The sequence below is a fragment of the Natrix helvetica genome (genome assembly GCF_964273705.1).
Source record: "Natrix helvetica genome assembly, chromosome: 1".
NCBI lineage: Eukaryota > Metazoa > Chordata > Lepidosauria > Squamata > Natricidae > Natrix > Natrix helvetica.
In genome coordinates this window covers 358,456,253-358,481,260 of record NC_138548.1, presented here as the reverse complement: position 1 = coordinate 358,481,260, position 25,008 = coordinate 358,456,253, and the positions used below count along the sequence as shown (strand labels likewise).

Below are 25,008 nucleotides of genomic sequence, written 5' to 3'. Positions count from 1 at the left end.
TCCTTAACAGGCAAAAAGCGGAGTCTTGGTCCCGGCAAAACCCCTTTTATTTACACGACTGAAAATTCCTTTCATTCACAGCCAGCAAGGCTTATCAAACAGTCTTTCAGAGGGTTGTTTATCAAATCACAAAAACGGAATGCACAGGTACAGTATAGGTGGTACCTTGCTCAGTAGTAGTAACTGTGAAAGGGATCTTGGAGTCCTAGTGGACAACCATTTAAATATGAGCCAGCCGTGTGCAGCAGCTGCCAAAAAAGCCAACACAGTTCTAGGCTGCATCAACAGAGGGATAGAATCAAGATCACGTGAAGTGTTAATACCACTTTATAATGCCTTGGTAATGCCACACTTGGAATACTGCATTCAGTTCTGGTCGCCACGATTTAAAAAAGATGGTGAGATTCTAGAAAGAGTGCAGAGAAGAGCAACAAAGATGATTAGGGGACTGGAGACTAAAACATATGAAGAACGGTTGCAGGAACTAGGTATGTCTAGCTTAAGAGAAAGAAGGACTAGGGGAGACATGATAGCAGTGTTCCAATATCTCATGGGTTGCCATAAAGAAGAAGGAGTCAAACTATTCTCCAAGGCATCTGAGGGCAGAACAAGAAGCAATGGGTGGAAACTAATCAAGGAGAGAAGCAACTTAGAACTGAGGAGAAATTTCCTGACAGTGAGAACAATTAATCAGTGGAACAGCTTGCCTCCAGAAGTTGTGAATGCCCCAACACTGGAAGTCTTTAAGAAGATGTTGGATAGCCGTTTGTCTGGAACCGTATAGGGTTTCCTGCCTAGGCAGGGGGTTGGACTAGAAGACCTCCAAGGTCCCTTCCAACTCTACTATTGTATTGTATTGTAAATACGAACCTTATCTCGTTTGGCGAAATGCATAAATGACTAGTTTCCAAACGCAGGGCAAGACAAAACGTGGCACAGAGTCTCTTACGGTTACAAGCAGAACTTTTCTCTCTTGACACAACCGAATGAACGTATTGCGTCCTGCAAAAGCCCATTCTCCCCCTTTGTTCCTCTTTTGTGTTCCCTTCCCACCAAAGGTGGTTCCTATTTTTCCACTTGCGTTTTTACATGCTTTCGAACTGCTAGGTTGGCAGAAGCTGGGACAAATAACAGAAGCTCACTCCTACGCAGCGCTAGGGATTCAAACCATTAAACTGCCGACCTTTCTGATCGACAAACTCGGCATCTTAGTCACTGAGCCACCGCGTCCCTAGAAAATTCAATAATGGGGTGCAAATATAAGGATTGCTAAAACAAATTTGCAGTCCCATTCTCATGGGTCTGAACAAACTGCATTACTTTGAAAATCTTCTCTTCCAGAAGACAGAATCAAGCACCAGAACTTTGAATGTAGGTTTTGGCTGCTCAGTTTAAAAACTAATATATATATATATATGCAAATGCAGAAGGACATTCATTCCTGTATTATAATTCTTACCTGGCACTTTGATCTCCACTTCAATGTTTTCTCTCTTCACAGCCTCCAAGGGCTCCTTCTCGGCCTGTTCAAAATCAGCCAGGTCTTCATTTGGGGGGCCCTGAAAAGAGGGAGGAGAGTCTTTTAACTCAGAACAAGTGAGATTGATTTTTGACACAATCTTGGTGGGCTGCTTGCTTTGACTTATGAGGGGTATTGAAGGGCAGTTCAGTTACGGAACAATACTGCAGGTTTCCAGCCCGTGAGAATTCCTGTTCAGTTTTCTTAAGTATCACGGCATTAGCACAATAAGACAACTTACATTGGTGCATTTTGAATTTTCCCCCTAGAATGAAAATCAATTGGCTATGTTAACTTGGGTATATCTTTGAATCTGTCCCAGATGATATGAAGATCATCTGGGCATGGCAGGTCTAGTGAAGAGAAGGACCAGGGGAGACATCATGTTAGTGTCCCAATATTTGAGGGGCTGCCACAGAGAGTGAGGGGGTCAAGCTATTTTCCAAAGCACCTGACGACCAGATAAGGAATAATGGATGGAAACTGAACAAGGAGAGATTCAACCTGGAAACAAGGAGGAACTTTCTGACAGTGAGAACAATCAACCAATGAAACAGAAGTTGCCTTTGGATGTTGTGGGAGCTTCATCACTTCAGACTTTTAAGAAGAGATTGGATTTTCAAATAGGTTAAGGTCTGGGCTATTCCCAGACCATCCCAACAGTGGAATATGATTATCTTGAAACTCCAAAAAAAAAGTGGTATTATTAGCCATCAAGCCTCAAAAACACACTTTTTCCAAAAGGTTTCCACAATTTTGGCCACTACTGTATGTTGCGTAAACAATGAAAATGATAAACTATACCGGACAGGCTTCTGAGTTGGTCTCTTTCTGGCTCCGCAGGAAGTCCTCCACCAGGGCCACCGCCTGGAAGCACGTGTCCGGCCTTCTGGGTTGAACCCAGCTCTGGAGCTTTGGAGGCAGGCTGGCCAGAAACTGCTCCAGGATGAGCAGCTCCAGGATTTGCTCTTTGCTGCGCCTCTCCGGCTTCAACCACTGGTGGCAAAGCTCCTGGATCTGCTTGTAAACCATCCGAGGGTCTTCCACCTCCTGGCAGCAGAACTGCCTGAAGCGCTGACGCTGGGCCTCCATTTTCACCGCTTCCCCTTTCAAGATGGCGGCCTTCACGTTCTCGTAATCCCCTTGATGGATGGTGTCCAGGCTGCGAAAGGCCTCTTCAGCTTCTCCGCCAAGGGCTGGCAGGAGATGGGTTACCCACTCTCCTCTGGGCCACCGGCAGGCTCTGGCCACCTGCTCGAAGGAGGCCAGGAAGGCCTTGGGATCTTCCCAGGGAGAATTCCTTGTTCTTGCTGGATTTCCTTCTCTCGGGTGAGAGGGTTGAAGGGTCTGGAGGAACTGCTGCCATTGCGTTTCCCAGCGCGCTTCCATCCCAATGAATGGGTCTTCCTGGATCCAAGGCGATGCTCCCTTATCTTGGTCTCTTGGTTGTAAACTGAGCTTCACCTGCTCCAATGTTTAGTTCTTCTGCCCGTTCTTTCTTCTCTAGCCCCTTCTTCTGTAATATAGAGCATTTTCAAATTAGTGCATTAGACAAAATATCGTGAGAATATACTGAGAATATATACACCAAAGACAAATTCCTTGTGTGTCCAATCAAGAGTTCTGTTCTGTTCTATTATTCTATTCTATTCTATTCTATTCTATTCTATTCTATTCTATTATTCATTTCTATTCTATTATTCTATTCTATTCTATTCTATTATTCTATTCTATTCTATTCTATTCTTCTTCTATTCTATTCCTTTTCCTATTCCATTCTATCAGAAACCTGAAATTCACCTCCTTAAATCTCTGTTTTCAAAAGTAATTCCGAGAGGCAGCCCACGTGATTCTAAAACCATCTCCTGAACTATTTTATCCTCTTGTTTCAATTAACCTAAAATGCAACGTTAATCCTAGATAAGCACACACTTCTTACAAAGTTACGGATTTCGATGCTAAGCAATGTTTGACTTTTTGGAGAGGTAGGGCGGCTTCAGCACAAAAGATTTATAAATTAAAATACACTACTAAGCCATGCTTGAATTTACAACATTTGGCACCAGTGAGTTTTTGCTGTTTCTCCGTTTGGGGGCTTTCCCTTCTGTCCTCCAAAATCTAGGCTAAACGAAGTTTCAGAATTGATCACTTGTAGCCCAATACAAGAATATCACACTAGTTAAAGACACTCAGCCAAGAATTTTGAAAAAGTGGTAGATATTTGCAATCCAAGATTCACTTTCTTAATTCTCAGTAAACTTTTAACTTTTGGGGGAGCCTTGTCCCAGACATGTTCCTTTTAACTAAAAGAGAACAACCCACTTTTTTATCAAGAAGTTACACACACACACACACACACACACACACACACACACAGAGGAAGATGTCACACATGGGCCCTTCAAAGACTGAACGTTTTTTTTTTACTGGTGGGGAATTAAAACTCCCTTTTTCCTCAATGGGCATCATAGTCAGACAAAGAAAATTATTAAAAATATCCTTTCCCTTTCTGAAGCCTGGCTCTTTCTCTGCACGTATATTGGAGGGGAGGGGGAATAGGGGAAATGCAAGCGGCGAGGCCAGCCTGCCCCCTTCTTGTCTCCCCCCCCCCCTTCCCAACGGGACAAGAAGGCGGAGGGCTGGTCTTGCAAACGGGGATCAGCGCACTCGCCGCCTCTCCCTCCCCCGGGAGGAGCTAGCTGGCGGCCCTCCAACGGGACAGACGGACGTAGGGGGAGATCGCCCTTCCTCCTTCGCGCCCCCAAACCCCGTCTTCCCTGGCCTGCGCCCCTGCAATGGGAAGGCGAGCAAAACGCGCAACAGAATGCTATGCCGTGCAATGCAAGCAATGCAATGCAATGCAATGCAACCCGCCCAAGTTCCTTTGGGTTCGGGGGTGATCCGAATGGGGGGAAGCGGGGGATCCCCGGGGCGGAGGCCTCCCGGTGCAACGGTCTGCCGCAGCTCCGGAGCGAACCTTCGCCTTCCCCGTCCAGGATTGCAAGGTTGGAGGCCTCGGCAGCAGCCACCCCCACCCCCAGCCGGCCAACCCTCGGTCCGTACCGGCAGCGGCGGGACCCGCGCGGTTCCTCTCCTCCCCGGCGCCGTCCGGTGGGCGTGCGAGCGCTGGGGGACCCCCGGGACTCGCGGCCGCCGCAGCTGCGCCCATCAATCCCCGCCTCGCTTCGCCTTGACGCTCCGCTTACTGGATCGGCGGAAGGGAGTCCGCGGGCGCCCCCTCCCGACAGGCCGCGTCTCTGCTTTGTTCCCCGCAGCGGCCGGACAACGGAGAAGCTCGTCCGTGACATCAAAGTTTAGAATAGAATAGAATAGAATAGAATAGAGTTGGAAGGGACCTTGTAGGTCATCTAGTCCAACCCCCCCACCCAAGCAGGAGACCCCTACACCATTTCTGACAGATGGCAGTCCAGTCTCTTCTTGAAAGCCTCCAGTGATGATCAATTAATCAATCAATCAATGAGTAGCAGGAGATTTGGATCAGATTTGGGGAAAACTGTTCCACCCTAATAACCCTGAGATGGATTTCTGGGTGGTCTCCCAACTAGTTCCCGAATGGAGCCTGCCCTGCTTAGGGTTTTTTGAGACCCGCTATTGATCAGCTAGCTGTGTGCATCCTTCTGCTGGAAGAAACCACCTAAAACTTTTGGGTCAAGGGTGGAATAGAAAACTGGTTTTGTTGCACACCGGCTCTCTGTTGCAATTCTACAACCCTACGGGTAGCCGTTGCTTTCCTCTCTCCTACTTCTCGGCTTCTCCCTGACTTCCCTACTTTGTAGTTCAGAGAGGAGTACTTCGACTACTAGGAAGTACAGAATACAGATGTCCATGGGAGATTCTCAGTAATCGGTGTCGTGGTTGTCCCAAAGGTTAGGTGCTTTTCTTTTTTTCCCAAGAGGCAACTGGACTTTTTTCTTTGAAGACGTTTCGCTTCTCATCCAAGAAGCTTCTTCAGCTCTGACCGACTGGATGGTGGGGAATGGAAGGATTTATATTCTTCCAGCTGTGTGATGTCGTATCCCTCCCCCTCTGTGACCCTGAGGGCAGTGACACAGATGGCCTCACAGGCTCTCTAAAAGAATGCAAATGACCAGCTCTCTGCAAAGAATATCAATCCTTCCATTCCCCACCATCCAGTCACAGCTGAAGAAGCTTCTTGGATGAGAAGGAAAACGTCTTCAAAAGAAAAAACCCAGAAAATCCAGTTGCCACTTGGGGGGGGGGGGGGGAAACACAGAATAAGAGTTGGAATGGACTTTGGAGATCTTGCCCCTGCTCAAGCAGACGACCTTATATACCAGTGATGGCAAATCTTTTCAGCGCAGAGTGCCCAAACCGGAACATGCGTGCATGAGTGCACCCCGGAGTGCCAGAAACCAAAAAACCAGAGAGCCAGGGCACATGCCAGCTGGTCTTCTGGTCTCGGTCCCCAAAACAGCCCCAAAACAGGCATGCACGCGCCTGCCAGCTGATCTTGGAATTTCCAGCACGCACATGCGCGCCAGCCAGCTGGTGTTGGAGTACTGGATTTCCGAAGACCAGCTGGCTGGCACGCGCTTTCTTGGCTGTTTATGGCCATTTGGGGGGCCGAAAACCAGAAGAGCAGATGGCGATGGCATGCGTGCCACAGAGAGGGCACTGCATGCCACCTCTGGCACCATGCCATAGGTTCGCCGTCACGGTTATATGCCATTTCTGTGGCTGTCCAGTCTCTTCTTGAAAGCCTCCAGGGATGAAGCCCCTATAGCTTCTGAAGGCAAGTACTCCAGAGCTGAGGCAAACATCAATCACACCTCAGTTTATCAAGGTAAGCAAGGTCGAGCTGATTTTTCTGGGCTAGGAAGGCAAGTCGGAATGCATTCCTGGGCTGCAGGCCAGGCTGGGAAGTAACAAATCCAACGAACCAAAGTTTGGGTTACCTGCTGCTTCTTTCTAATAAAATAGAATTGCACAGTTATGCCTACGTAGCCATGAAGTTCAGTTCCAACACCACTTTACCTTTCAAAACAAACTTTTGGACCCAGGAAAAATTCCATGGATTTTGGGGACACACCTACCAACATGGAATGGGATGGATCTGGAAGGGATCTTGAAGGTCTTCTAGTCCAGCCCCCCGGCTCAAGCAGGAGGCCCTATACTATTTCAGGCAAGTGGCTGCCCAGTCTATTCTTAAAAACATCCGGCGATGAAGCACCCACAACTTCAGAAGGCAAAGCTGTTCCACTGGTTAATTGTTCTGATAAGGAAGTTTCTCCTTAATTCCAGGTTGCTTCTCTTCTTGATTAGTTTCCATCCATTGTTTCTTGTCCTGCCCTCTGGTGCTTTGGAAAATAAGGTGACTCCCCCCCCCCCCACCCTCTTTGGGGCAGCCTCTCAAATACTGGATACTCTCGTAATGTGGTGACCAAAACTGAATGCAGTACTCCAGGTGTGGCCTTACTAAGGATATATAAATTGGTACTACCGTAATACTTCACCTGGTTTTGATTTCCCAAAATCGTGTTTTGTTCTTTCCTGCAGCCGGTACCATGGCCTTCAAATTACCCATCGGACAGGAGATAGAAAGCCCCATTCATCAACAGATTTTAGCTGCAGGGGCTCAATCATTGTACAATTTTAATCTTAAGGAGGCCTTGAGGTAGCAGCTCAATGAGGACTACCTGTACTTACTTTCCTTCCTTCCTTCCCTTCTTTCTTTTCTTCCCTCCCTCCCTCATTCCGTCCTTGTTTATGTATGTTGGTTTTCACCAGAAACTACCCCTCCCCCCCCAAATACAATGTTTCTCCAAATACGATTCTAGGACCTGTAGGAGTTCCTCAAGACACACTTAGGGGGGCCTGTGAAATCAAAACTTATTTGTCAGGCTATGTTGAAAAATAATACAATATTAAATATCGTGTGAAGTGAGGTAGTGGCAAGTGAACGCACCAATTATATATTTTTTAATATGGTAAATACTGATAAATATATTTCAGAGAAACAAAGGCTCCTCTAATATTTAGAAGTGGGAAGGGATCCTGAGAAATAAAGTTTTGAGGAATATTATCCTATAGGGTCTTCATTAAGCTGTCCTCTGCATCTTCCTTAATGGAAACCTCCCCACCAGATAATCTGCCTCCTTCCCTTTGCCTTTATCTATGTGGGATGAATGAATTTCTCTAGGACTGGTTTTCTCTTGCTACTTTAGGCATTTTTCCTGCAGGTGGTCTTAAATGACAATTTCTCACAAGCTACCCTCATGCTTCCATACATATCAAGGGAGAGAGAACAGAGAACAGAAACTCTTCTATAAATAAGTAGCCTTAAAATTCCCCGTTATCAGAGACCTGCCGTTGGGACGGCTGTTTGAAGCAGGAAGTCTCTTTTCCTTAGGGAGATAGGTTGGCTAACGCAACAAATCTTGCAACCTCATCCTGTTCGTCTCAAGGAAATCAGTTGGAGCGGTGAAAAAACAACTTCTCTTTGTTTTAAACAGCTGCCCAGCAGTCCAATGCTATGAGAGTGAATTCCTTTATAGGAAGCTACACCACCGCACTGAACTGAAGCCCCCTTCCACATTCAGAGCATTCCTATCAGCACTCTTACCATACAACAGAGCAGGGCTCTCCAAACTTGGCAACTTTTAAGACTTCTGGAGTTCAACTCCCAGAATTCACGTGAGTTTTCTGGAGAATTCTGGAGTTCAACTCCCAGAATTCACGTGAAGTGTTAATACCACTTTATAAGGCCTTGGTAAGGCCACACTTGGAATACTGCATTCAGTTCTGGTCGCCACGATGTAAAAAAGATCCGGAGACTCTAGAAAGAGTGCAGAGAAGAGCAACAAAGATGATTAGGGGACTGGAGACTAAAACATGAAGAACGGCAGGAACTGGGTATGTCTAGTTTAATGAAAAGAAGGACTAGGGGAGACCTGATAGCATTGTTCCAATATCTCAGGGGTTGCCACAAAGAAGAGGGAGTCAAACTATTCTCCAAGGTACCTGAGGGTAGAACAAGAAGCAATGGGTGGAAACTAATCAAGGAGAGAAGCAACTTAGAACTGAGGAGAAATTTCCTGACAGTGAGAACAATTAATCAGTGGAATAGCTTGCCTCCAGAAGTTGTGAATGCCCCAACACTGGAAGTCTTTAAGAAGATGTTGGATAGCGATTTGTCTGAAACGGTATAGGGTTTCCTGCCTAGGCAGGGGGTTGGACTAGAAGACCTCCAAGGTCCCTCCTTCCAACTCTACTATTGTATTGTATTAATTCCTCATCCAGCCAGTCATGCTGGCTGAGGAATTCTGGGACTTGCGGTCCACAAGTCACCTGCAATAGAGTACATTCCCCCCCACCCCCAGAACGGACTTGTAGCCATTACCTTAGTAATATTTAGGCATTCTCTGTCCAGTATGAGATTTATTTATTTATTTTTAACTAAAAAAAGGTTTTATTTCTTAAACAAACTCACATAGCCACTCTTCTATTAGAAAAGACACTAGGTGGCGTGCAAGAGCGAAAAACACAATAGGATCAAAGCAAAACAAACACATAAAAACTATGTCAGGGCCACAGATAGAAGTTGCTTCCATCAATCAACCAACCACATCTGGCTGATACCATCAAAATCCTGTCCTAGGGTCTGGGACAGAAAGCCAGATCCTCACTGCTTTCCTGTAGGTCAAGGTCGATCATCTGTATCTTGAAGGAGCCGGAGGATGTTCTATAAGGCAGTTGCTAGGACAAAGGGATGCTTCCATGTCCCCAGCAGGAAACACTGTTTGAATGAAGGGTTGTTTAACTGAGCAAGCCCACCCTGGCAGATTATGTGGGTATCCTGCAACGCACCCCTACTAGATCAGTCACAGCTTCTGAATGCACCTCAAGGGCAGCCCCACTAGAGTGCATTGCCAACAGTCCAATCCACAGACGTGTAAGGCATGACTTGACTGCGAGCAGGGTTAGGAAAAGTGTGACTAATGCACAAGATGTATTCATGCAAAGGCCCTCCTAGCCGTGTGCCGCTTGCTTGTTGAGCAGGATGTGGTGAGTCCAGAAGGTTGTGAGTCCAGAAGAACCTCCAGATGCTGTGCCAGCTGCACTAAAGATGGCAAACCACCAGGTACAGTTGAGCCCCCAAAGCACGGTTATTTGGTCTTGTCAAGAATGATGGGAGCAGAGCTGGAAAGAGTCACTAAGATCATCAAGTCCAACCTTGGCTCCATGCAAGAATCCCAATTGGGGTCCATGACAGATGGGCACCTCTAGTGAAGAGTATCCCATCGTCTCGTTGCAAAATTGATCCAACTGCTCTACCATTTTTTATTACTAATGAATGTTTTGGAGTTTTCGTCCTAGCATTCAGTTCATGATTTCATGTTTTATTCTCTGGAATGAAAGGACACAAGTCCCTTTATTCTGTACGGCATCCATGGATGGATTTGAAGTGTGCAGTGGTCCTTCTGTTTTCTTCTCAAGAGCTCCTAAGCAATTAAGTTGAATTCAACTCCACATTTTCTTTCAGAACTCTCTCGGCTTTCAGAAAGCATAATCTACATAATTGTCCTCCATCTCTCATCCATAATTTGGACTAGAAGACCTCCAAGGTCCCTTCCAACTCTGTTATTCTATTCTATTCTATTCTATTCTATTCTATTCTATTCTAATTTGGGTGAGAAATGGAGGACAATAATGTTTATATTGATTTTACAATTAATCTTTGAACTATAACCATTCCTTTAACGACAGTTTCAACTTACGACGGTTTTGGAAAAAGTGACTTACGACCATCCCTCAATCACACGATCATAATTCAGTCACTTGACAACCGCCTCACCTTTATGACGGTTGCAGTATCTCGTGACGGCCATGTGTGACCTTCCCACAAGCGGAGTCAATTGGGGAAGCCAGATTTACTTAACAATCACGGTTAAAAAAAAGAGTTGTAAAATCAGATCCGGTCATATGGTGATTCACTGATTGACCGAGTTACTTAGCAACTGAAATGCCAATTTCAACCAATTGTGGTTAAAAGTCGAGGACTCCCTGCCTTTATCCCAATCGTACACTAAAACTCTTTCTTCTATTCTACTGCCGCGCTTTAGTTTTCAATGGATTGTATCTTTCAATTACTACATCCCGATCACGGAGATTTTCCCCCACTAGGTTTTTGTTACACCTGTGGCTTTTTCCTGAAATACGAATTTCCAGATAGTCCTTCAAGTAACTTCCTTGACAGGCGTGTTTCTACCGCTAAGGAACTGGGGTGGTTTGTCCCCGGTATGAATTCTCTGGTGTCTCTTCAAAGTTCCTGATTGATTGAACCATTTCCCACACTGAGGACATCGGTAGGGTCTCTCGCCGGTATGAATTCTTTGATGCCTCTTCAGAAGTCCGGCCTGCCGGAAACATTTCCCGCAGTCAGAGCACTTGTGCGGTTTCTCGCCGATATAAATTGCAGTGTGGATTTGGGAACATTTGTAGTGTTTCTCGCCCGGGTGAAGCCTCTGGTGTTTTTTCAACGTTCCCATCTGGTTGAAACCTTTCCCACACTGAGGACATTTGTAGGGTCTCTCTCCGGTATGAATCCTTTGATGTCTCCGCAAAGTTCCCGATTTGTTGAAGCATTTCCCGCACTCCGAACACTTGTACGGCCTCTCTCCGGTGTGTGTCCTTTGGTGTATCTTCAAGACATCTGCCTCGGTGAAGCATTTCCCGCACTGGGAACATCTGTGAGGTTTCTCTCCGGTATGAGTTCTCTGGTGCCTTTTCAAGTTCCGCATCTCATTGAATCCTTTCCCGCATTCTGAACATTTGTACAGTGTTTCTCCAGTGTGGATTCTTTGATGTATCTTCAAAAGGATCCCTCGGGTGAAGCTTTTCCCACACTGAGGACATTTGTAGGGTCTCTCCCCGGTATGGATTTTCTGGTGGGTCTTCAGATTCCCCGCCTGGTTGAAGCTTTTCCCACACTGGGAACATCCGTAGGGTCTCTCTCCGGTATGAATTTTCTGGTGGGTCTTCAGATTTCCTGCTTGATTAAAAGACTTTCCGCAATGGGAACATACGTACGGCTTTTCTCCGGTGTGGATTTTCTGATGTTGGTTCCACTGGCTAAATTTACCAAACTGTTTTCCGCACTGAGAACATTCATACACTTTCCTTTCAGCGTCGTCAGGGGCCTGAATGTTATTTACCGAGTTTGCATTGCTGAAGGTTTTCACGTACTCAAGAGAACGGTCGTGTTCTTCTTCTAGATAACTACACTGGTATCTGTCCGACCGATTCCCGTTTCTCTTGGCAGAAAACTTACACTTTTTCTCGACTCTTCTATTTTCTTCCTTTCCGCAAAAGTCGGAAAAATATTGAACATCTTCCTCAGAGCTAGGCCATTCTTCAAAGTCCTCCGAGGAGTCGATCATGTCGAGTTCCACTCTGTAGTGATATTTCCGACCATATTTGGAGAACAAAGGCGTTTTATCCTTGCTGGATAAATTGGTCTTTCCAATAACAGCAGTAGAAAATCTTTTTGCCAACAAAAGGCGCTCCTTCTCATCCTCTGTGGGTGTCTCCTGGGTCTGCTGTTTTGACTCGAAGTCTAACAGCGGATTCATAGGGCGTCTTGGGGAATCTGCCCTGTAGGTTGCCTCCAGATTTTCATCTTCATCCAAAGAATCATCCATCTTGACTCCACTTTCCCATCCGTTACCTGCGGAGAAAGATAAAATGTTTTTAAACTATGCCTTGAGTACTTATTTTCACGATGCCTTTAACTTCCTTTCGGTTGGAATTTTCTTCCAACGTGTTTCACTCTGCTGAATGTCTTGTTGTGGCCTGCCAGCGGCCAGCGGAGCTAACAGCAGAGTCGGACAGTGAGGAGGTTGGGGAGGAGCATGGGCCAGTCTTGGAGGCTGGGGAAGGCTCGGACGAGGGCTCTGTGTTGGAGGCAGAGAGGGGGCTGAGGCCGTCTGGCAGTGATCAGGTGCCTCGGGAGCTAGACAAAAGTCAGGCAGAGGAACAGCTGGAGCCTGTTCCCAGTGTGTGCATGCGCACAGCTGCCAGAAGAAAATAACAACTCAGAAATCAGAGTCGACTTGGGAGTAAAATCACAGGTGGAAGGTAATTGGCCCCTCCCATAGGAAATAAAAGAGGAGCGATAGGGGAGTGGGCTTTTGCAGGAAACAGTTCGTTAGATTCGTTTCAGGAGTGTGAAGATCTGTCCGTGAATCTCAGAGACTCTGTGCCCAGTCTTTCCTTCCACAGCACCTCCTTTGGGAAATATTGACATGGCAGCTTTCCAAGCTAGATAAGGTCTGTAGTCATGAGTATTCCTTTGAAAGACTGTTTGCCAAGCCTTGCTGAATGTGAATGAGAGGAATTCACATTTGTTTAATAAAAGGGGTTTTGTCGGGACCAGGACTCTGCCTCATGCTCTTTGGGGAAGCTTAGGTCAGAACACATCTGATCGTTGATAAGAACCATACCCCAATAAGTAATTATTGACATTTGGGAGCGTGCAAGAAATAAAAACCAATTGTGTGTAAATAAAATTACAATATAAACAGTGTAAAGTAACACTAAGTTCAAAGAGCACCAAGAACCCCATAGTATCAGCCTGGTTTAACTGGTGAGTTCTTGGCCAGATCTATCCTGTATGTAAAATCTTACATGTTCAATTTCTTTTGTCGCACTCATACATTTCCTACTCCCCTGGGAATCCTTACCCAACATACTGATCTCCATCTCAACTCTTTCCCTCTTCATTGTTTCCAAGAGTTCTTCCTCTCCAGGATCAAAATCCACAGGGTCATCCTTCAACAGCTCCTGAAACAGGGAGGCAGATAGAACCATTCAGAAGGATTTTGCTGTAAAAAGCGAAACTCAGCCGCTTCCTTATCCATCAAAGGGCTGCCCAGAAACAGACAGGATCCAAAACAGTGTAGGTAATCCTCAAGCTGTGATCACAATTGAGCATGGAATCATAGTCATAAGAAGCTGTAGTGGTCATTAAACAGATCATGTAACCGTGCCCAATTTTATTACTCTTTTGCAGCAGTCATTTAGCAAACATAGTGATTGGAAAGTGAACCTGTTTTGTCCAAAAGGTTGATTTTTGCAGAAAATCAGTAGTAAACAAACAAACAAAAAACACCAGCCCCCAACAAAAATTGTGGCAACATGACCTGCGGATGCTGCAAAGGGCCATGAAGGGCCAGGTTTCAGGGGGGGGGGGGGTCAACGTCAAAATTGGGTCCTAAGTACCTTTTGGGGCCATTAAGTGACTAGACTTTAAGCAAGGAGCAATTGTATGTAAAATGTTAAATCTCTCATAGTTCCCATATAACAGTTTGACCTTCCCAAAGCTGGAAAACAGGATAACAGAGTTGGAAGGGACCTTGGAGGTCTTCTAGTCCAACCCCCTGCTCAAACAGGAGATACCATTTCAAGGGATTTCAATTGGATTGGTTGTCCAGTCTCTTAAATACCTCCAGTGTTGGAGTACCCACAAATTCTGGAGGCAAGTTGTTCCACTGATTAATTGTTTTCACTGTCAGGACATTTCTCCTCAGTTCTAAGTTGCTTCTCTCCTTGATTAATTTCAATTTCAATTTCAATTTATTAGCGCTTATAGACCGCCCCCTCTCCCGTAAGGGACTTGGGGCGGTGTACAGTCCATGTCAAAGAACAAAATTAAAACAATTAAAATTACAAATGGACAGTATATATATACAACTATAAAATAGATGGATAAGAGGAGGATAAAAGATGTACAGGACTGTATTGCTAATAAATAATTAAAATAAACAGACCTTAAAATCCCAATACCCAATAAAATTAAGTCTACAAAATAATCCCCTTAAAAACCAGTAAAAATATAAATGCCAGGAGATAGGCGTTGAAGTTATGCCAGGCCAGCCAGTCGGAACAGGTGAGTCTTTAGTTTCTGCCGGAAGGAGCGGAAGTCGGTGGTGGTTCTAATGTCGGGGGGGAGGTCATTCCAGAGGGTTGGGCCCATCACAGAGAAGGCCCTACTCCTTGGCGTCGCCCGCTGGCATTGCCTAGTTTCCACCCATTGCTTCCACCCATTGCTTCTTGCCCTACCCTCAGGTGCTTTGCAGAATAGCTTGACTCCCTCTTCTTTGTGGCAACCCCTGAGATATCAGAAAACTGTTATCAAGCCACCCATAGTCCTTCTTTTCATCAAGTTAGACATACCCAATTCCAGCAACCATCCAGTTCTGTGAATTACTTCCCTACGAACTGATTATTGTAGGCAACACAGCTATGCTGTGGTGGTGCAGGGGTTAGAGTGCAGTAGTGCAGGCTACTTCTGCTGACTGACTGCAATTTGGCAGTTCAAATCTCACCAGGCTCAAGGTTGACTCAGCCTTCCATCCTTCCGAGGTCGGTAAAATGAGGATTGTTGCGTGCAATAAGCTGACACTGCAAACCGCTTAGAGACGGCTATAAAAGCACTGTGACACGGTATATAAGTGTTATTGCTAAGTGCTATGCAGAAAATAAAAGCAATTGTAATTAAAAAAACGCTTTAAAATGCATTTCATTTAAAAAGCCGGCTTTCAGCCTTGTGCATTATGAATGCAACGCCTTTGCATCGGATTATATGCAGGCCTAATCCAGATTGTGTACTGTCTGTTCTGGAATTCAGAACCTACCTGACAGGATCCAGATTTCGCCTCCTGCAGACTTGATAGGAAGTCCTCCACCAGGGCCACCGCCTGGGCACACGTGTCCGGTCTTCCCGCTCGGATCCAGCTCCGGAGGTCTGGTGGGAGGCTGACCAGGAACTGCTCCAGGATCAGCAGCTCCAGGATCTGTTCCTTGGTGTGTCTCTCTGGCTTCAGCCATTGGAGACACAGCCGTTGGAGCTGCCCGTAAAGCCTCCGGGGGTCTCCCAACTCTTGGCAGCAGAACTGCCGAAAATGCTGGCGTTGCGTCTCCGTCTCCAGGGCTTCCCCTCGCAAGATGGCTGCCTTCACTTTGCCGTAGTCTTCTCGCTCTTGGATTTTCAGGTTTTGAACGGCCTCTTCCGCTTCTTCGCTCAAGGCTGGGAAGAGCTGGGCGGCCCATTCTTCCCTAGGCCAGCGGCAAGCGTTGGCCACTTGCTCAAAGGAGAGCAGGAAGGCCTTGGGGTTTTCCCAGGGGGAATCCTCTGACCTCATCAGATTCTTCCATCCATTGGGAGGGAGTTGTGATGTCTGGAGGAAGCGCTGCCACTGGATTTCCCAGCTCTCGACCACCCCCCAAAACGGATCATTTTTGTTCTTCTGAGATGCTGCCCATTCCGCTTGTCGCTCGGACTCAGAGTGAGTGGCAACGGGCAGTTTTCCTCCTCCTGTTTCCGCTTCTGATTTTGGGCTTCCTGTTTTTTCTTCTTTCAGCATTTTCTCCGTCCGCTGCCCTCTAAAACCTAGAGTTGGAATACATTCAAGATGAGATAGCTTTTCCCAGGGCATTTAGAGACACAACACACGTATGAAAATAATAATTAGATAGTGAGCATTAAATAATAGAAAGCAGGGGATAACTGACAAGATAGTCACACAAGCAGCTGGATGTTTAGAGTGGATGAGTTTTCTTTTAGTCTCAAAACGTTTGGGAAAAGTGGCTTTGTTTCGAGACTGACATTCACAATTCCTCTTTTGAGTTTGAAGTTTTTATATCGTAATTTTCATGCTTTAAAACCATGATGACGTGCCTGTGGCACGCATGCCAGAGGTGGCACGTAGAGCCCTCTCTGTGGGCATGATTGCCGGCCAGCTGGTCTTGCAGTTTCCGGCACACGCATTCCCGTTTGAGCACTCGGTGCCAAAAAGGTTTGCCATCGCCGCTTTAAACCATCGTAATTTGTCTTTCTAAATAACTTACTTTACAAATAAATAAAGTAACAAATACTGTATATCCAACGCACCTTCCTCTTCCTATTTTCCAATGACTTTGCTTGTCAAAAGGATGCAGATTAAATTAAACATTAATTAAATTAAATGGCTAGAAGGGAAGCTGAGGGGATGAAAAAAGCTTTGTTTATTTACCATATTTTTCAGAGTATAAGACGCACACACACCCCGAAAGAGTGTGGAAATGTTGGTGCGTCTTATACACCGAATACAGTCATTTTTGGCCTCCTGAAGCCCCACCTCTGCATCCATTTTTGTGAAAAATGGGCAAAAAAAGGGGGCTGTTTTTCACCAAAATGGGGTGTTTTTGCTTTCCCCCGTCCCCCAAAAGCACTCTGCAGGCTTCAGCAGGACCCGGGGAAGGGGAAAATGCCCCCGTTTTGCTGAAAAACGGCGGTATTTTGGCCTTCCCCCAGCCCTGCTGAAGCCTGCAGAGTGTTCCTGGGGGCCGGGGAAGACAAACACTTTTTTTTCTTACTTACCGTATTTCAGAAGTGAGTACACCCCCTCACATTTTGTATATATTTAAGTACCGTATTTTTCGGAGTATAAGATGCACCTTTTTCCCTCAAAAAAGAGGCTTAAAACCTGGGTGCGTCTTATACACTGAATACAGCTTTTTTTTTGCCTCCCAAAGCCTCGCCCCCTTCACCAAAATGGCCATGCAGAGCATGTAGAAGGCTTTCAGAGTTCTCCTGGGGGCTGGGGAGGGCGGAAATGAGTGAAAAACGGGCCCCTTTTTGCTCATTTTTGCCCCCCTCCCAGTTCCCAGGAGCACTCTATAAGCCTCCTAAAGGCTATGCATGCAATTTGTTTGACAAAAAAGGGCCCGTTTTTGCAAAAAGCTGGCCTTCTTTGCTCGTTTTTTGGGGGGCACCCCCTAGGAGCACTCTGAAAGTCCCCTAAAGGCTATTCATGCCTTTTTGGGGGAACAAATGGGCCAGTTTTCGTGAAAAATTGGCCCTTTTGGGGAGGTTTGCAGAGTGCAAAAGCCTTTTATAAAAATTTGCCTCTTCAAAACCTTGGTGCATCTTATACTCCAAACAATAGGGTACCTCTTTGAAATCTTGGGGCGTCTTATACTCTGGGGTGTCTTATAGTCCGTAAAATACGGTATTTATTTATATAAAACAGTGCTGAGATACACAACGGAGCAGTGTTTGTATACTGTTACTTATATTTCAGGATAATCCTTACCTGCCACCTTAATCTCCCTTTCCCCATCTTCACCGTTCACAGTCTCCACAGACCCTTCTTCGTGTAAGAAAACCACATGCCTCCCTTTCAATGGCTCCTGAAATAGGGAACAGAGTTTCCCTCAGAAAAGCTGATTTTGACACATACGCACGCACACACACTCACAGCAGGTCCTTGGCTTTTATGACGCTCATCAAGACCAACTTAGCTGCAAGTAGTCCTTGACCTATGACAGCAACTACGGGTAGCCCTCGACTTACAACCGCAACTGGACCCACAACATTTTTGTTGTTAAAGGGGACATTTGTTCAGTGAGCGTTGCCCCATTTTACGACCTTTCTTGCCGCAGGTGTTAAGTGAATCCCTGCAGTTGTGAAGTTACTAACATGGTTGTGAGGTGAATGCAGCTTCCCCAGCGACTTTGCTTGTTAGGAAGGACGCAAAACGTGATTAACGTGACCCCAAGACACTGCAACCGTCATAAATGTGAGTCAGTTGCCAAGCGGCTGAATTTTGCCCCCGCAAGGGTGGTATGTGTGAAACATGCTCATAAGTTACTTTTTTTTTTTCAGTCTCACTGTAACGTTGAACGGTCCCTAAAGGAACTTGCTGTAAGTTGAGACTTTGGAAAAAATGCAGGGAGGAGTAACAAAAACATATGAAGAACAGTTGCAGGATTTGGGTTTGTCTAGTCTAGAGAAAAAAAGGACTAGAGGGGACAGGATAGCAGTATTCCAGTATCTAACAGGCTGCCGCAAAGAGGAGGGGGTTAATTTATTTTCCAAAGCACCTGAGGGCAGGACAAGAAACAATGGATGGAAATTAATCGAGGAGAGAAGCAACCTGGAATTAAGGAGAAACTTCCTAACAGTGAGGACAATTAACCAGAGCAGAACTGTCAAACTCCCGGCTCGGGGGCCGGATGTGTCACACGCTGGCTATGCCCACACCTGGTTTAAACGAAAGGGGGGGGGGAAGTCCCGATACATCATGGGACGCTGCCGTGATGATGTGAGTTTGACGCCCCTGCACCGAAGGAACAGCTTGCATCCAGAAGTTGTGGCTGTTTCATCACTGGAGGGTTTTTAGAAGTGAGTACACAGCCACCTGTCTGAAATGGTAGAGGGTCTCCTGTTTGAGCAGGGGGCTGCACTAGAAGACCTCCAAGGTCCCTTCCAGCTCTATTCTGATTGATTGATTGAGGACTACCTGTAGTCAAAGTTATGATTGCAGTTGGTCCTCGAAGTTCACACTTACAACTGGTTGCAGTGTCCCTTGATCAAACTCAGTAGTAGTAACTGTGAAAGGGGTCTTGGAGTCCTAGTGGACAACTATTTAAATATGAGCCAGCAGTGTGCAGCAGCTGCCAAAAAAGCCAACACAGTTCTAGGCTGCATCAACAGAGAGATAGAATCAAGATCACGTGAAGTGTTAATACCACTTTATAAGGCCTTGGTAAGGCCACACTTGGAATATTTGCATTCAGTTCTGGTCACCACGATGTAGAAAAGATGTGGAGACTCTAGAAAGAGTGCAGAGAAGAGCAACAAAGAGGATTAGGGATCTGGAGACTAAAACATATGAAGAACGGTTGCAGGAACTAGGTATGTCTAGCTTAAGAGAAAGAAGGACTAGGGGAGACATGGTAGCAGTGTTCCAATATCTCAGGGGTTGCCACAAAGAAGAGGGAGTCAAACTATTCTCCAAGGCACCTGTGGACAGAACAAGAAGCAATGGGTGGAAACTAATCAAGGAGAGAAGCAACTTAGAACTGAGGAGAAATTTCCTGACAGTTAGAACAATTAATCAGTGGAACAGAAGTTGCCTCCAGAAGTTGTGAATGCCCCAACACTGGAAGTCTTTAAGAAGATGTTGGATAGCCATTTGCCTGAAACGGTATAGGGTTTCTTGCCTAGGCAGGGGGTTGGACTAGAAGACCTCCAAGGTCCCTTCCAACTCTACTATTGTATTGTATTGTACACAATCACCATTTGCAACCTTAATTGTATGTTTGTTTTTGTTTCCCCCCCTAGAAGATTTCACTTTGTTCTTCAATTGAACTGGGCAGCTTATATGTTACGTTAAAACTGGAAAAAAAAATCTGAAGTGATTTATCTTAGTCTGATTAGTTGACATTCCAAAAACCTTGCATTTTTTTTTCCAAAAACTTTTTAATTTATTTTTAATTTTCAAAACAAACATAAAGATCCCCCTTCTTTACATCCGGTAGAAAGTGTATCAGTTGGTTACAAAAGGCTTTTGGGCCTCTCTTCCACCGTCATCAAGTATAATTCATATTAACTCTAGTATCTTAACTCAAATGTTTATACATGTTATCCTGCCCCATACATCCCTTCGGCCGATTCGCTCACACAGAGAGGGACTCCTCCGGGTGCCGTCCACTAGGCTGTGCCAGCGGGCGACGCCCAGGGGAAGGGCCTTCTCTGTGATGGGCCCGACCCTCTGGAATGACCTTCCCCCTGACATTAGAACGACTACGGACCTCCGCTCCTTCCGCCGGAAACTCAAAACCCACCTGTTTCATCTAGCCGGCCTGGCCTAATTCCAGCTTTCCCACCTCAGTTTGTATTTTTAAATTTTATGGTTTGGTTTTAAGGTTTTAAGTTTTTAATTTTTATAAATTTGTACAGGGGATATTTAATTCAATTTTAGTTATGTATATTATCGAGTGTATGGTTTTTAAATTTGTACCTGTACACCGCCCCGAGTCCCTTCGGGGAGAGGGGGCGGTCTAGAAGTTTAACAAATAAATAAATTAATAAATTAATTACCATCATCATACCTCCGCTTTTATTTGACTATGATTGTTTAAACATCCTTCATCATAAAACCTTGCATTTTAACGGGTGCGTATAGAGTTTTTAAAATATCCACTGCAAATAGGAATTTAAATCGTAAAACCATACCAGATGCGGCTTGGATTTGACTTCTGGCTGGCTCCTAAGGAAGTTCTCCATCAAGGCCATTGCCTGGGAACTTGTCTGCGGCCTCTTTGACTGAACCCAGTCCTGAAGCTTTGGAGGTAGGCTGGCCAAAAATTGCTCTAAGATCAAGAGCTCCAGAATCTGATCCTTGGTGTGCCTCTCCGGCTTCAGCCACTGGTGGCAAAGCTCCTGGAGATGGCTCTGAACCTTTCGGGGGTCTTCCACTTCCTGGCAGTAGAACTGCCTGAAACGTTGACGCTGGGCCTCGCTTTTCACAGCATCTCCCCTCAAGATGGCCACCTTCACGTTCTCATAATCCTCTTGATGAATGGTGTCCAGGCTCTGAAAGGCCTCTTCAGCTTCTCCATAAAGAGCTGGCAGGAGTTGGGCCACCCACTCTCCCCTGGGCCACCGGCAGGCCGTGGCCACCTGCTCGAAGGAGGCCAGGAAGGCCTTGGGGTCATCCCAGGGGGAAGCCTCCAAGTTCCCATCTGGGTAGGTCGGTTGTGTCTCGAGAAATGGCTCCCATTGTGTGTCCCAGCTCTCCTCCATCCCACTGAACCGATCGCTTTTGATCTTTTCAAGTGGTTCCTAAGTTGCTTTGCCTTGGCTGAATGGAAAAGCCAGAGTCTTCCTGCTTCTTCTGATTCCTCCTCTTCTAGTTCTTTTTGATGCTCTCTCGCCTGTTTGCTTTCTGAAAACCAGAGTTGTGTATTAGATCACTTTTAGCATAATCGGGCAAAACTACCTAACACAGGAGTCCCCGTCGTTTGGGACCTCAGGGGGCCACTAAATTCGTAATTTTAAATTCCACGGACCACTAATATGAGCTGCCTAATGACTGGCTGGGTGGGCGTGGCTAGGCGGTCATGTGACTGGATGTCGCTTGACTACCAAGCCGCATCAAGTGACTCGATGTCACTCACATTGAGGGGCGCCTCGCCAGCCTCTATTCGCCCCTCCCCTCCCCTCCTTGCCCCCTTAGGGCTCCTTAGGGCCCCAACAGGAAGCAGTTGTTGGAGCTAAGCAGCCCCCACGAGAAAGAGGTGGCAAAACAGCTGGCTCAGTTCAAATTGGATCTAACCGAGAAGGAGGCTCAGCAGAAGCACCTCACTGAGGACTAGGAGCATAGGCTTTCCAAACAGAGGCAAGACCTGCGGGAGTGCAAGGCCAGCTACCGGCGCTTGGAGGCTCAACAGGCTGAGATGGTCAGCCAGTTCCAGGCCATGAGGCAGTCCCACTGGGACAAGGCCCTCCGGCTCTTCACCACCGGCGGCATTTCCCTCCAGCCTTTGCCCCAAGCCCCCCTCACCATGAGGCTGAAGCAGACCCTAAGTTGGAATTTCTCTCCCCCTCTGACACACACAAAAAGACCTCAAAGGGGGAGACTCCCTGCAGCAACACAAGCGTTCGTTGCACATATCCACCCCGGGGGCCATAGTTTGAGGACCACCAATTTGGTGCAATATAAAAAATGCAAATATGGCCCAGAGACCACCAGTTGGTGACCGCTGGCTTAACAGGTTAGAGACTTGTGAAGAAGGATAAAGGAAACTGACATTTGCTTTTCCAAGATTCATTTTTGTAGGACTAAGTCCAACTTTTGTCATTCTCCCAAACTAGAGAAAAGGGCACAAGGCAGCTACCCTACCCACACACCTGTGGAATAACATCCTAGGGCAGTGTTTCTCAACCTTGGCGACTTTAAGTCCTGTGGACTTCAACTCCCAGAATCCCCCAGCTGGCCTAGGGGCACAGATATATGCATTTTTTACTACTTTTGTGCATCAAAAGGGCCATGCTTTTTAAACATCATAGTCCATCAAACTTGAAATCGCCAACCAGAAAAACAACACAACGGTTCTTTCGGTAGCTTAAAAAAGTTAGTTGTCTCCCCACCCCTTTATTTGGGGGAAGAGGGAAGCCAAACCTTCCCGCTTCTGCTCTCCTCTCCCAAAAATCAAAGGCTTAGCTTCCAGCCTGGTGTGTGTGTGTGGGGGTGTCACCCTGCTAGTGGTGCACATGCACACACCCACAGGAAAACGCGAGCGCGCGCACACACACACGCACACATTCGGGGTGCAAGAACTCAGTGGCGGCCCTGCATCGGCGCCCCCACCCACCCACCCCCGACACGGAGGAGGATGGAGAAGATCTCTCCTTTCTTCTCCGCGCTCCGGAGCCCCGTTGTGCCCGGCCCACCGAATGCCCCCCCTCCCCCTGCGCTGGAAAGGAAAGCAAAGGATGCGATGCAACCCAATGCAATGCAATTAAATGCAACCCAACGCAATGCAAATGCGATGCGATGCAGGGTCCGGGACCGGGGCTGGAAGGCGGGCAGGCGCGCGCCTTTCCCGGAACGGAGGGGAGGCCTCCCTTTTGCTCCGCCCGCTATTTTAGAAGAAGACCCCCACCCCCAGCTCTCCCCCTGCAGAGCTCGCGGAGCTCGCAGGAGCCCCTTACCGCAAACGGCAAAGAGGCCACCGATCTCCCGTCTGGGTTCCGCCCGGTGGGGCGGGAAGACCGGGGGCGCCTTGGGGGAGTCCCGGCTGACCGGAGGGGCTGCGCGGCTGCAGCTGCTCCCGCCTCTCCCCGCCCCTTGCTTCGCGGCAGCCGGCGGCCCTTCCGCGGGCGACCCCTCCCGGACGGCGCCGCTACTGCAAGCTTTGCTTTCAACCAGATGAGCCGGGACGCGAAGGAGAGATTTCAGCCACGCCTCTCCAGAAGGTGCTTTTTTTAAAGACTAGACTTTCTTCTTCTTCTTTTAAAGACATTTAAAGTGACATTAAAGTACCATTCTATTCTATTCTTCATTCCAATACTCTACTGTGTTCCAGTCTAGTCTTCATTCCAATATTCTATTCTATTCTCTCTACATATTCTATTCTATTCTTCATTCCAATATTCTATTCCATTCTTCATTCCAATATTCTACTCTATTCTATTCTTCATTCCAATATTCTATTATATTCTTTATTCCAATATTCTATTCTCTCTACATATTCTATTCTATTCTTCATTCCAATATTCTATTCTATTCTCTCTACATATTCTATTCTATTCTTTATTCCAATATTCTATTCTTCATTCCAATATTCTACTCTATTCTATTCTTCATTCCAATATTCTATTCTATTCTTCATTCCAATGTTCTATTCTCTCTACATATTCTATTCTATTCTTCATTCCAATACTCTATTCTATTCTCTCTACATATTCTATTCTATTCTTCATTCCAATATTCTATTCTAATCTCTCTACATATTCTATTCTATTCTTCATTCCAATATTTGATTCTATTCTCTCTACATATTCTATTTTATTCTTCATTCCAATATTCTATTCTATTCTCTCTACATATTCTATTCTATTCTTTATTCCAATATTTGATTCTATTCTTCATTCCAATATTCTACTCTATTCTATTCTTCATTCCAATATTCTATTATATTCTTTATTCCAATATTCTATTCTATTCTCTCTATATATTCTATTCTATTCTTCATTCCAATATTCTATTCTATTCTCTATACATATTCTATTCTTCATTCCAATATTCTATTCTATTCTCTCTACATATTCTATTCTATTCGTCATTCCAATATTCTATCTATTCTCTCTACATATTCTATTCTATTCTTTATTCCAATATTCTATTCTATTCTCTCTACATATTCTATTCTATTCTTCATTCCAATATTCTATTCTATTCTCTCTACATATTCTATTCTTCATTCCAATATTCTATTCTATTCTCTCTACATATTCTATTCTATTTATTCCAATATTCTATTCTATTCTTCAATCCAATATTCTACTCTATTCTATTCTTCATTCCAATATTCTATTCTATTCTTCATTCCAGTATTCTATTCTATATTCCAATGTTCTGTTCTATTCTCTCTACATTCTATTCTTCATTCCAATATTCGATTCTATTCTCTCTACATATTCTATTCTATTCTTCATTCCAATATTCTATTCTATTCTCTACATATTCTATTCTATTCGTCATTCCAATATTCTATTCTCTCTACATATTCTATTCTTTATTCCAATATTCTATTCTATTCTTCATTCCAATATTCTATTCTATTCTACTCTCTCTACATATTCTATTCTAGTCCTTATTCCAATATTCTATCTATTCTATTCTTCATTCCAATATTCTATTCTCTCTACATATTCTATTCTAGTCTTCATTCCAATATTCTATTCCATTCTAGTCTTCATTCCAATATTCTATTCTATTCTATTCTCTCTACTCTATACGTGTATCAGTAACTTTGAAATATGGTGCTGGAGAAGAACTCCTGAGAGTCCCTTGGACTGCAAAGCGATCAAACCGGTCAGTCCTAGAGGAGATCCATCCTGACTGCTCTTTAGAAGGAAATCAGATCCTGAAGATGAGACTCAAATGCTTTGGCCA

General features: G+C 45.5%; 3 protein-coding genes across 3 annotated transcripts in view; all 3 read right to left on the bottom strand.

Annotated features, from left to right (window-relative positions):
• LOC309397672 (uncharacterized protein) overlaps positions 1 to 4,729 on the bottom strand; it is a 13,606-nt gene extending 8,877 nt beyond the window's left edge. Inside the window, exons 1-3 of the mRNA XM_081963906.1 lie at positions 4,583 to 4,729; positions 2,324 to 3,035; positions 1,460 to 1,559 (exon numbers count right to left, since the gene is read on the bottom strand). Coding sequence (XP_081820032.1) covers positions 1,460 to 1,559; positions 2,324 to 2,908 — 685 coding nt within the window. The 5' untranslated portion in view covers positions 2,909 to 3,035; positions 4,583 to 4,729. The remainder of the gene's footprint in view (positions 1 to 1,459; positions 1,560 to 2,323; positions 3,036 to 4,582) is intronic.
• LOC309397742 (uncharacterized protein) overlaps positions 1 to 25,008 on the bottom strand; it is a 295,216-nt gene that overhangs the window by 200,024 nt on the left and 70,184 nt on the right. The window lies entirely within an intron of this gene.
• LOC309397364 (uncharacterized protein) lies at positions 8,958 to 23,158 on the bottom strand. Its single transcript, XM_081963334.1, has 6 exons — positions 23,043 to 23,158; positions 20,562 to 21,273; positions 17,635 to 17,731; positions 15,196 to 15,950; positions 13,243 to 13,342; positions 8,958 to 12,227 (listed from the first exon to the last, which is right to left on the bottom strand). The coding sequence occupies exons 2-6, from the start codon at positions 21,129 to 21,131 to the stop codon at positions 10,738 to 10,740; spliced, it is 3,012 nt and encodes a 1,003-aa protein (XP_081819460.1). The 5' UTR covers positions 21,132 to 21,273; positions 23,043 to 23,158; the 3' UTR covers positions 8,958 to 10,737.